General features: G+C 42.5%; 1 protein-coding gene and 2 non-coding genes across 17 annotated transcripts; all 3 read left to right on the top strand.

Annotated features, from left to right (window-relative positions):
- The first annotated feature begins 25 nt into the window (after positions 1 to 25).
- On the top strand, positions 26 to 8,654 carry naca (nascent polypeptide associated complex subunit alpha). 15 transcript variants are annotated; one of them, XM_085782555.1, is made up of 11 exons: positions 26 to 63; positions 1,159 to 1,233; positions 5,098 to 5,949; positions 6,118 to 6,243; positions 6,349 to 6,708; positions 7,139 to 7,224; positions 7,507 to 7,584; positions 7,669 to 7,815; positions 7,960 to 8,088; positions 8,179 to 8,301; positions 8,532 to 8,654. In XM_085782555.1, exons 2-11 carry the CDS (start codon positions 1,164 to 1,166, stop codon positions 8,544 to 8,546), a joined length of 1,986 nt encoding a protein of 661 aa, XP_085638681.1. In that variant the 5' UTR covers positions 26 to 63; positions 1,159 to 1,163; the 3' UTR covers positions 8,547 to 8,654. The 15 variants fall into 15 exon arrangements, with proteins under 15 accessions (XP_085638681.1, XP_085638677.1, XP_085638679.1 ...); XM_085782551.1 differs by having other exon boundaries at positions 5,098 to 5,852; positions 5,958 to 6,306; positions 6,370 to 6,708; XM_085782553.1 differs by having other exon boundaries at positions 5,098 to 5,810; positions 5,916 to 5,957; positions 6,084 to 6,708.
- On the top strand, positions 7,343 to 7,416 carry LOC146984926 (small nucleolar RNA SNORD59). Its single transcript, XR_015036231.1, has one exon. It is a non-coding gene; the product is annotated as a small nucleolar RNA SNORD59 (small nucleolar RNA).
- LOC146984927 (small nucleolar RNA SNORD59) lies at positions 8,385 to 8,458 on the top strand. The gene has a single exon (XR_015036230.1). It is a non-coding gene; the product is annotated as a small nucleolar RNA SNORD59 (small nucleolar RNA).
- Positions 8,655 to 12,689: the final 4,035 nt, after the last annotated feature.

The following is a 12,689-nucleotide window of genomic DNA, read 5'->3' on the forward strand; positions in this document are numbered from 1 at the left end:
TACCGTGACGCCGGGGTTAGAAGTTCTCTCTCACAGCCATCTTGGATATAGCGTCCCAAGTCGGTGAGTGTCTCCTCTGACAATCCAACATCATCTAGTGGATTTTCGTATATTTTCACAAGAATCAAACGCCTCGTGTGTTTGTTTAAAGTCCAGTTAACGCGTCGGTGCTGCCATTACGTCCGTATCGATCCTCTATTTGGTGATTTACGCTCCGTTATGCGTCCGATTACCGGCTCAAAATGGGGGAGGGAACATGATGACTTCCAGTTTCCACCAGCACAGCACAGCCTGTCAGGGGGCCAGAGAGAAATATATGAGGGTTAAGTGGTGTATTAACAACAAGTTGGTTGTTTTTTCATAGAGGTCAAACCTGAGGGAGAAAGTGGTGGTTTTTAGTTTTGTTCCTGTCGAGACTAAACAGCCGGTTAGCTTAGCATCGTGCTAACGGAGAGTTAACGTTATATAGCCTAGCAGCAGGAGCTAAAAGCAGCATGGGCTCCCGTCGTCCGCCGTTTAACTGGTTGTGACAACTACAACTCGTGGTGTGAGCTGTAACCAGTCCGCTAAGTGAGTGAGTGAGTGAGTCGTGGTGTGTCAAATAAGTTGTCCGTTTAATTCATAGATATACGACGACAACGACACCGGAGTTGGCCTCCAAAGCGCAGGTTGCACTAATCTGGATGCGTGTTTTTAACCCTGTTTTAAAAAGCCTCTGTGGGTTCATGTAGTCAAAAACTGGACTTGTAGTCTTAATGTGGTGGATTTTTGGTCTACACTAGGTCCTTGTGTGGTTTGACTGTTGTAAGAAATAGTATTTGTGTTTTAGAAGTAAATGTGTCTGAACATTACACTGTCAGTGTCAGAAAAATGCAGTGAAACAACATTTTTCTGCTGGATTATACAGCGCATTGTGTGTATTTCTGTTGTGATTATAACTTTGTTAAAGTTATATCTGGCTTGTTGCCACCTGTGTGTCTGTCAGATATTCAATGATTCAATATCTCTAGGTTGGTTTCTGGGTGACAGTTGTGACAATAGAACTACGACATGCAATAGGTGCCCAATAATAACAGACTATGATCACAAAGGAAATCAAACGTTGCTTGTTCTAATGGTCTCTCTCTAACTTTCTTTTTTTTTTTTTTCTTTTACAAGCAACCATGCCTGGTGAAGCCACAGAAACGGTCCCAGTTACCGAGCAGGAGATGCAGCAGCCCCAAGTGGAGACTGGTTCGTATATATTTCAACTTCACGTAAACATGCATGATGCATTACCATAAAGGGGTCCTTGAACTCTCAGAACATATGATTTGGTCAACAAATAACTACCCAAAGCTGGTTATTTGCTTCTGAGTGAACTCGCAGTACTGGATTACTGGGTCATTATACTGTTCAATGAGTTGACTCAGCTGGCTCGACACTGAGTTGACATAACAGCTGACAGTTATTTCGACTGTCACTGGCCATGTGTTGACACTTGGAGTCAGTAGTTTTGTCACAGAAGAATTTGCTGTGGTGATATTGCTTGACTTCCCTTGAAAAGAGAAATCCAGGACCCCTCTTTTGTATCTGTATATACTCACAACGGACTGTAGTGACTTGCACTGGAAACTGGATTTATCACACAATGCATGGTGTTCAGTGTGGATTACCCTGTGCACTATGAATGACTTGGAAAAAAAACACTGAGTAGGTTGGAAGGAGCCTTGTTGGTGATGGTGTAGATCTTTCTGGTTTTGGTTGGTGACTTTGCTTGCTTCATTTTCAGTGTTTATTTAAACAAAGGTTTAATAATATTTGTGGAAAACACTTAACATCACTTTATTTTTGTGTGTCACCTTTCACTAAATGGGTGGAGGCCCTCTCTAAAGGGTGTGGCATAGACATTCATACCAACTTATCCATTTGCTGCAGGCACCAGAGACTTGGTCTAACCTGTCACTTAGCAGTAGCTGTTCCTCTACAAGCAAAAAAGCGTGAAGTAGCGTGAAGCACAATTTTGTTAAGAGGTTGTTTCTCAACTTTAGTGCGTGCACTACAGCAGCGGTGGGGAAAAGATGCAAATTTCTTTATCTTCTTTAGATACCCAGCATGACTGGTATTAACAGTATAATTACATCTTGAGCAGCACAATACATCCTGTCAGTTGTGGTTTGCATGCAGCCATGTGGGAGGACACTAGTTAAAGAATTATACAAGTAGTGGTAATTCTGCACATTTAGTTCTTGCATTGCATAAACTGTAAAGTCAAGGTAGTATCAGTCCCTGACACTGATGGCAGATCTTGCTCTACAGGTCTCATTAGTTACTGACAAGTGTTTTCTTAATTCTCTCAATGGCTATGGTTGGGGCAAATATTTAGGCAGCTTCAATCCCGGATAGGTTCAGAAGAGGACATGAGAAATGCAAGTGTTAAGTTGTTTTATAGTAACGTATTTGTGTCGGCATGTCGACCAGCACTCTATTATGGTTTCCCACAGTGCTCTCCTCCATGAATAAAAGGCAGTTGAAATGGATTGCACTGTTTAAGTGTTTAACTATTAATAAAATAACTTATGTAATTACTCCCCATGGTTTGCCAAGAAGTGCAGTGCAGTAACGCAGAGGTTCCCAACCTTTTTATCAGCACGGACCGTTCACCGGTGGACAACTACACATATGCTAATCCGTCGCATGGTTTTCCATTACGTTTTTAATTCAATTATTAGGCTACGTTCTTTGCTACAACTCACCATAATATAATATATAATCAGTCATCTAGGGGTGATGGTCCAGTCTACTCTGTAATCTCGTTTTGCTGGCTTGCTGCACTGCAGAAAACTCACAATGCTTCACAAAGATATGTTTGTAATGGAAGCAGGTTTTCAGTGCTTTTGTGGCAATCTCAGGATATTCTGCTGTAATCCAGAACGCAGGGAGATTAAAAACTTTCCGTAAAGTGATGAAACGGCGGAGAGCCGGACCACATTTATTACGCATGTGGGCTTGGACTATGTGAATCACCTGTTGCAATGAAACCGTAATTTACAGAACTCTTGTTTTTTCTTCTTTTAAATCATCTTTCTTTTTGTTGGCAGTCGTCGAGTCTTTGGTCGTCTCATTATTGAGTCTCTCCCAGCGGCATGTGTTTATGTTTGTGAACTACCTGTCAATTGTGCAGCGCTGGGAAGATGCACAAACGAAAGTGGCAAAATTTCCAAAATAAAACGACCATTAGTGTTAATTAAACAAAAACGATTTTATATTTTTTCATTCTCTCTCTGCGGACCGGTACCGGCCGCGGACCAAAGGTTGGGAACCACGGCAATAACATATCCAGAATTCATTAGTGCAGTCTGTTGCAGCATTGATTAAACAGTAAAATGGAGTCATAGGTAATTTTCATGTAAAAGCTGCTGTTTTGGACCAAATCTCTTGGACACTGCATGGAGTTTGGAACGTGGGCACTTTTTTTTTCTTTGAGGGCACCTAACACCTCCTTTGGCATATCAAGAGCCATTTCACATCGTGGAATTTTCTCACAACGCATTGTTTTGTTCACGTGTGGGACACGGTTTCTTTTTCACTTCAGTGTTTTCATGAAGTGCTCCTCAAACACCCTTCCTCCTGTTACTCCAGTTGCTCTTCCTCCATCAGCCACAGGAGTAGTGAGTTCTTCTCCTGAGACGGCTGTTCCCACAGTGAACAAGGCAGTGCCACTGGAGAATCCTCCAGAAACCCCTGTTCCTGCCCAAGAGATGAGCTCCCCAGAAGAAGCTAGCATTCAAACTAGTGGCGATCAACCAAATGGTGTCCCTGCAACTGGGACAGATGTAAAATCCGTTACACAGCAAGAAGTGCCTGCTGACCCACCACAGGCTTCGGTTGATTCACCAGCTCCTGAGTCCAAGCCTTCTGCTGAGCCTCCACTTACCGAAGAGTCCAAGTCTTCTGCCGAGCCTCCAGTTACCGAAGAGTCCAAGCCTTCTGCTGAGCCTCCAGTTACCGAAGAGTCCAAGCCTTCTGCTGAGCCTCCAGTTATTGAAGAGTCCAAGCCTTCTGCTGAGCCTCCAGTTATTGAAGAGTCCAAGCCTTCTGCTGAGCCTCCAGTTAAAGAAGTAGAAAATCCAGAGTTGGTCATTGCTGCTGAAAAACCGGCCACCAAAGAGGTGGAAGAGAAAATTGCTGTAGAAGAGAAAGTCTCAGCAGAGGAGCCAGTAACAGTGGCAGGGAAAATTCCATCTAGCCCTGAGGACATCAGTTCAAATAGTGAAGATAGTGGGATGGCAGACGGTCCAAAGAACCTCTGCCCGGATGCAGCAGAAGAGCTACTCCCTGGTGAAGCAAAGAGTGACTTGGAAGCTCTCAACAAAGATCTTGAGAAGAAGGAACCTCTTATACTTCTCTCCAAGGCCGTTCAATCAAAAGGGACCTCCAAATGTGAAGGCACACCTATTTCCACTTGCCACCTGTCAGGTTTGTTTCAGCTCGGTCTATCCCTCTCCCCCCCACACACTTTGCATTTCTTTAATCCACCTTTTTGGTTGGATTGGGCACATTTTTCACATCAGTCCATGTTTTGAATTCAACATGGAGTCCCAGTACTGACTTTTATGGTTATTGTCTGCATCTAAAGCTTGGTTCATCATTGAAAGGACGAAATATTCATTGACAATGAATGGTTTTGTCACCAAGTGTTTTTTTTTTGTTTTTTTCCCCCTTTTCTTTCGGTGTATTCCAAAAAAATACTTGTCCTGAAATAAAAGGCTGAATAGCTTTGCTCTGCAAGTTGTTCTCCTATGAACATTAGGTTGTTGGGTTAATGTTTTTGTAGCAGTAGCCTATTTTCTTATTGTATTCAAATTAATTTTAATCTGAAGTGCATCCTGACTAAAAATAGAATGGTTTTCTGTGTGGAAGTAGGTTGTGTTTTACTCTGCATTGTGAGTGGCGGTTTGCATCAAAGTCGAGTTTGACAGGTCCTTTTCCTAACCCTGAGAAAAAAAAATGGTTGCGTCTTGGTTTGAGATAATTTAACCCGCATGAGTAAGACCAAGATATTCCCTTCACTGAATTTAAAAGTCTTTCTCTATTCTGCCACACCTCCCGCCCCAGCTTCCTCCCAGCAACCTCAGGCAGCTTCTGGCCCTGCCAAGCCTAAAGGCAAAGGTGCCAAGAATGCACAGGGTTCTTCTGCCCCAAAGGCTGTCCCCGGCAGAAGAAAACGCTCCTCTATGTCTGCCTCTTCATCTTCTCCTACCTCACCAAAATCTACTCCCTCTACCCCCTTGACACCTGTGATATCTCCCCTGGCCTCCTCACCTGCTAGCTCCTCCGCTCAACAGGCTAACCGCTCAGCCCCAAAAGTAGTCAAGGCTGGCAAACAAGGAAAAGCCAAGAAAGGAGAGGAATTTGTCCCTGCTCCCACCCCTCAGGAGTGCAAGGTTACTGTAGCTGCCGAGAAGCCAGTAGAGGCGAGCCCCAAGCAAACTGTAGTTGAAGCTAAACCTGCCCCAGCTGAGACAAAGAAACCCTCACCAGCTGCTTTCAAAGTTACCTCAAAGCCTGCAGTAGCAGCACCAGTCTCATTTTCAGAGACTCTTGCTACCAGTCCTCCCAAATCACATGTGGAAGTGAAAGTAGCTTCACCAAAAGCAGTAGCAGCAGATGATGAGCTTCCTCCTCTGATCCCACCTGAGAAGCCACTTAAAATGCCTGTAATTGTACCTCCTGCTAAGGTGGAGGTTGCTGTTGAGGCTCCTAAACCAGCTGTAGAGGCCAAAGCTGCTCCCAAGGCCAAACAGGAGGCTGCTAAGCCAGCTGTTGAAGTTGCTAAGCCAGCTGTTGAAGTTGCTAAGCCAGCTGTTGAAGTTGCTAAGCCAGTTGTTGAGGCCCCCAAGGCCAAACAGGAGGCTGCTAAGCCAGCTGTTGAGGCCAAACCTGCTCCGGTGAAGGCTGCCAAGCCAGCTGTTGAGGCTAAGGTGGAACCTGTTAAAGCTCCTAAGCCAGTGGTTGAGACCAAAGCAGCACCCGTTGAGGCTCCTAAACCAGCTGTTGAGGCACCTAAACCAGCTGTTGAGGCCAAACCTGCCCCTGTTAAGGCTGCTAAACCAGCTGTTGAGGCTAAAGCGGCACCTGTTGAGGCTGCTAAGCCAGCTGTTGAGGCCAAAGCAGCACCTGTTGAGGCTGCTAAGCCAGCTGTTGAGGCTAAAGCAGCACCTGTTGAGGCTGCTAAGCCAGCTGTTGAGGCCAAAGCAGCACCTGTTGAGGCTGCTAAGCCAGCTGTTGAGGCTAAAGCAGCACCTGTTGAGGCTGCTAAACCAGGTGTTGAGGCTGCTAAGCCAGCTGTTGAGGCTAAAGCAGCACCTGTTGAGGCTGCCAAACCAGCTGTTGAGGCTAAATCTATCCCCGAAAAGGCTCCTAAACAAGTTAAAGAAACTAAACCTGCTGCTCCTGAGATTGTTAAACCAGATGTCAAACCTGCCCCTGTTGAGGTTGTCAAGCCAGTTGCAGAAGCTAAACCAGCTGCTGCTGAAGTTGCCAAAGCAGCACCTGAACCTGCTGCTCCTGCCCCAGCTCCCCGTAAACTTACTTTTGCTGAGGCAGTTGCTAAACCTGCCCCTGCTAAACCTGAGGTTGAGGTAATTGAAACTGTCTCATCCAAACCTGCCCCCACACCTGCTAAAACATCAGCCAAAGTGGAGCCTGTGATCAAGAACGACAAGGGTATTTTCTTCTTTCTCTCCTGTGTGCCATCTGTTTTTCCAACTGCATTCAGGGACTTACTCCATTTTATGCTATTCTCAAGGTTGTTGATGTACCTAGTTGTCATGGATGCACCTGGTTTTTGAAAAAGTCTCTTCTGTGGTTAGATACTTTTATGTACTTGTGTGATCACGATCACGTCTTAAATTAGTTGATGAAAATGTTTTGGTAAATTGGGTATTTAAAGGGAAGAGAGTACACAGTAATTTGGGATTTCAGATTAAAACGCTCTAATCACAATGATTTTGCAGCATTAACTTCAAGCAATACAAACATGATCTGTTCTTGTTCCCCAGGACTGATGCTTCATATTTACAAATATTTATTTTTCAGGAGTACACTTGAGAAGTGCTGTTGTGACTAAATGTTGGTCTCTGTTGGTGTTGTGTAGGCTCTGGCACTGAGTCGGACAGCGATGACTCTGTCCCTGACCTGGAGGAACAGGACTCTGCACAGACACAGACACAGCAGGCTCAGGTGAGTGTTCAGTCTGGTCTTCCATATTGTGTTGACTGCTGATTTGAGCCCAAACAAGACCATTACAACATCTACCAGCTCTGTTAAACGTTTTCAGCAGATGCTGTTGGTCTGTAACTCTTCTGTGATGATTAACACAGTGACTTTCGTTCTTCTGAGTATACTGAAGCCAGCCTTTCTGTCCTGAGAAGAGAAACCTAAAGCAAACCAGTGACTAGCTTCACAAATTGTATCAGCTATGTGTCTCCCTGTTGACATTGAATTTGTTTGAATCTCCCACAGCTTGCCGCAGCTGCTGAGATCGATGAGGAACCTGTCAGCAAAGCCAAACAGAGCCGCAGTGAAAAGAAGGCGCGGAAGGTAACAAGTTTAACCTGATAACAATGCTTTTCTGTGTAGTTGTCAATTAGCCACATTTTGTAACATTATTTCATTTTCTTGCAGGCAATGTCAAAGCTTGGTCTCAGGCAGGTAACAGGGGTCACCAGGGTCACCATTCGTAAGTCAAAGAACATCTTGTTTGTCATCACCAAGCCAGACGTCTACAAGAGCCCTGCATCAGACACATACATCGTCTTCGGTGAGGCTAAGGTATGTAGCCAGTAACAACACGAACCACGGCCACAGACACGTAATCTTTTAAGACAGCAGAGTGGACTTATTGCGTCCATGGCTGAAATGTCAGTGCCAAATGTTGTGTCGGTGTCTCATTTTGCCATCTTTCTCTCACTCCAGATTGAAGATCTTTCCCAGCAAGCCCAGCTGGCTGCCGCAGAAAAATTCAAGGTACAGGGAGAAGCTGTATCAAACATCCAGGAAAACACACAGACGCCAACAGTACAGGAGGAAAGCGAAGAGGAAGAGGTAAGATACTGTTCTTAGTCAGTTCTGTTTTATTTATCAGTTCTATTTATTTAATGAGATGAGATGTTAACACATTTTTTATTTTTATAGGTCGATGAGACCGGAGTCGAGGTTAAGGACATTGAACTCGTCATGTCACAAGCCAACGTGTCGCGGGCGAAGGCTGTACGCGCCCTGAAAAACAACAACAACGACATTGTCAATGCTATTATGGTAAGACCTTACAGACTTTACTCGCTGTTCGTGAAATTGTTTGAATCATTATCGGTAAGCCGTCTTAAATGTGTGTGGATGTCTCTTCAGTGATGATTAACACAGTGACTTTCGTTCTTCTGAGTTTCTTGAAGCCAACATTTCTGTCCTGAGAAGAGAAAAACTCTGTAAACTGGGTAAAATAATCCTTATAAACATGCTCTAACAAACCTCTCTTGTTCTCTTTGCAGGAGTTGACAATGTAATGGGACCCTGTCAACGAAGAGTTGAAGAAAGGTTGCTGATTTAAACTAAACTCGTTTATACAATTTATACCCAAGATGGAAATAAAGTTGTGGCTTGATGAAATGAAATTTTGATTCCTGTGCTGTTCATTGGGGAAATGGGGGAGGGAGGTGAATCTGACCAGGGAATCTTGTCTCAAGCTCTTTGCCAACTCAAAGCTTGTATGTGTGCCTTGCTGAGGCGAGGATTACATCTGGCCACTGCCATAAAGCTCAGATCAGCGGGGTACTGTTGGCGTTATCCCATCTCCACATACCATTTATGAAATTCAGCCAGTGACCTCCGGTTCTCAGTCAGTTCTCTTACCAAGGTCCTTCTCCCCTGGTTTCTCAGCTGGCTTAATATCCAGCACTAAGAAGAGACCAGGGCCCGTATTCACAAAGAATCCTAAGACTAAAAGTAGCTCTTAGTGACGTAATTCTAAGAAACTATGTAAAGTAAAAGTCATTCACAAAGCATCTTAGGCCTTGAGAGAGCTCCTAAGGTGACAAACTGTTCAGAGGAGGGAGGAGGACTTTAAGAGGCCTAAGAGTTTCTTAAGCAGAGGTGGAAATGGCAGAAAGACGGAGAGATTGGACAAATATTCTCCACTGAATGACAGCGGTTTAATTACCGTAAACGCTACATATTAGACTGTGCAGTGATAATGTTTGTGGTCGACCTCCCACCGTGCAATGCCGCAATAACAGCAGAAATGAAGGTTATTGCACCATTATAATGTTTAACTGCGAACATGCACCGATGCAGCAGTGATGACTGTCAAATCCTCTGTCAGCACAGTTATCAAATACAGCGCTTTTTACAGCCTCATGCTGTTTGTTCATTTTCCACTGGATGTCCACACGTTGCAGGCTCGCAACGGACAATCAGCATGGCGATTAACATAAATTAATTAAATAATTATCGGCATGTGAACATTGCGCAAGTCTGAATGTTCAAACAATTTGCAGCGTCCTTTAAATCTGACAGACAATTTATTGAGCTCTGTTGACATAAAATTCATAACATAAAATTATTAGTTCTGTGACCAGTGAATTTCACTGTCCATTCATCACTAGGAGTGCATCTGGATTTTTCCCCTCCTTTTTTCTAACAACCAATCAGAGCTTAAAAAAGAATGAGTCATCCCTAGCAACAAGGTCAACCACACCTCCTCACTAAGATGAAAGCTTCTATCCCCTCCTTGCACAGAGTTGCTCAGAAACTTCCTGTATCGCTAAGTTAGGAGCTCTCCGAGAGGACTGTGAGAATCTTTGTGAATGCGGGCCGAGGTTCTTGCTCTTGCAATGCATCAAATATTTCCCAGGTTTGTCTCCTGATAAAATCCTGTCTCTGAGCTCTGCAGAAAGCTCCCTCCTCTACAAGACTTGTTTTTTGCTCTAATGTGCAATTTTGGATTTCCCTTCCAAATCGTGTCCAATCAGCTGAAATTACCGTACCACAGATTTACTCCAATCAAGGTGTTTGAAACATTTCAAAGACAATCAACAGGCACCAGAGCCAGATTTAAAGTGTTTGATTTGTTGTAACGGGGCATTGATTGCAGCATCAAGGACTACTGGAGTGTAACCTGTTTATGACAGTACTTGGACTTTGGTGATCTTCCCATATACTCCCAGTGTAGCCTTTGATTGCTTCAGGCTTACTCTGCAACCCCAGGAGATAGTGAACATGTGCAAGCCTGGGTCAATTAAGCTGAATGTTTTTAGGAAATCAAAAAAACACAACTTCATTGTAAAAGGAAACAGAAAAAATGTGCAGGTTTTCCATTAATTAGAGACATAAACATCTTATTAAACATGGAAGTTTTACTTCTGTGCAGGATCATGTATCTGCAAAGTGCTGTTGCCACATCTGCTGATTTTCTCCCAGAAATGACATGCATATGTATGTACAAGCATGAATTTATGACATCAAAACTAATTTTAAACCAAGTCATTCTTCAAATGTGTATGGTGCAATAAGATGTTAGTTGTGAAATCTTCTTAATGAATAGTATCTATAAATAAAAGCTTACATGCTCATGGAGTCTGGAAGTTTGACTCTTCATAAGATAATCAGAATTGATTTGCTGAAAAACTAATCAAACAAACTTTAGAGGATTATTATTCCAAGCAAGGGAATTGTATGTGTTTAAAAGTCTGGAGGGGGCACATTGAACCATAGGAGGAATGTTATTTAATGCCAGATATATATTAATATTAATCAGAAACTCATACAGTGTATTATTTATATATAATTAACGTCCTACACATCAGTTATAATTGACAAAATTGATTTTCCACAACCTGGCAACCTCAAAGTTGTCTCACAAATGTCTCACAACTCATCTATAAATAGTTTGTAAATGGTCAATTTACCGGTAATAAAGACTGTTTGTGTGCCCTTTATAAATGTCTTATTACACTAGATGCCCATATTGATTATTGTGATGAATTTTTATATGTTAACCTTTTTGTAATGTCCTTGGTAAGTGCATGTGCACTGGCAAGGGCTTAAAAAGGAAACAAAAAAATTAAGAAAATCGATATAAATATGATTTTGATTGCATTATAATCACTTGTTGGGTCAGGAATACTGTTATCAGAGCCGGCCTAAGGCATAAGCAAATGACGCACCTGCTTAGGCCCCAAAGAGCAATTCGCCTTTTTAAATCTTGTGTAACTTCTCTCAATCCATAGAGAAATCCTTCGTAATTACAAAAAACCATTGTCATTGCACATTGCTATTGCAGTTTATTTAAAACCAAAAATAAAAAAGCAGATGACGTGCTTACAGAAAATGTTTATTTTGCTAGTTTTAGTAGTAAGCCTAGGCGACATTCAGTATCCCACTTAGTTATATCATTTTGAATATTGAGTGCAAATCAACCCCAGTCAGGCTGCACCTTTAGCTGAATTTGGTACCATTTCAGATTAAAAACAATAGATGGGTGGCCAGGCCAGGCTAGAATGATGATTCGTAATGACAGATTAGGAAAATGAAATAATGTAGTAGGTGTGTAAATGATCAATAATCACTATTACTGGCAGTAATAGAGGGCCCCCGATGTAAACATTTTGCTCACTGATTGTCATCTTGGGTGATCATACTCAGGGCCGGCCCTAGGATTTTGGTGGCCCTAAACAAGATTTTTGTTTGTGGCCCTGCACTCTAAACGCAAACACCAAATCACTGGTTAAAACTGCATACAGACGTGTTTATGCCCTCTGAGGTTTGAGGCCATTTTCTCGACTTTTACATATTTTCTTAAATTGATGTTTTTAAGATACTTGCAGATGTAGCCTAACAATACTCAAGTGTTTTATGTCTAAATATTAGAACCTCCGCTGTAGGCACACTGAGGCCAATTTGTCCTAGAACACAGTATAAAGAAATAATTTAGGCCAAATGCTGGAAATTTGAGGTCCACTTTTTGAAAAAAAATTCAAATCCCTTGTGAAAACACATCTTCAGTCATGAGAATGAACTGTTTTGGTGCTTGAAATAGGATATGAATACAGTCATATATAAGTGTAGAAAACAAGTCTAAAATGAAATTTTGTAAGATTGTTTTTTGAGCACAAATGTTGTCATTCTGCCATTCTATTTTCACCAAATGTCTCAAATGTGAGATAAAAGAAGCTGAATATTGACTTCAAATTACATATAAAGCTCATAGTGTGCACGTGCAGACCTCATGATGTTTAAATGACTTGATGAACCCTGGTACCTTTCTGATCATGTGGCCCCCCACCTAACGGCTGTGGCCCTAAACAACCGCATAGAGTGTTTATGCCAGGGGCCCGGCCCTGATCATACTAGGTGGTGTATCTTTTGCACTTTATCTTATCTGCTACTATTTAGTGTTTTTTTGCTCTGCTCTGCTTTGTTTTGTTTTGTTATGTTTCTGCACTAGGCTACTGCGTTTAATTTTCGCCTGTATTATTATTATTGTCCTATTTGAGAGTTTGTATTTTCAACTTTTCAACTTTCATCTTTTCTTTCTTTCTCTCTCTCTCTCTCTCTCTCTCTCTCTCTCTCTCTCTCTCTCTCTCTCTCTCTCTCTCTCTCTCATATTTGTCCTCACTTCTTTGTGTGTATATTATCTTGTTGCTGCTTTC

Source organism: Trachurus japonicus, chromosome 7, assembly GCF_045865225.1.
Source record: "Trachurus japonicus isolate A0001 chromosome 7, Traja_1.0".
NCBI lineage: Eukaryota > Metazoa > Chordata > Actinopteri > Carangiformes > Carangidae > Trachurus > Trachurus japonicus.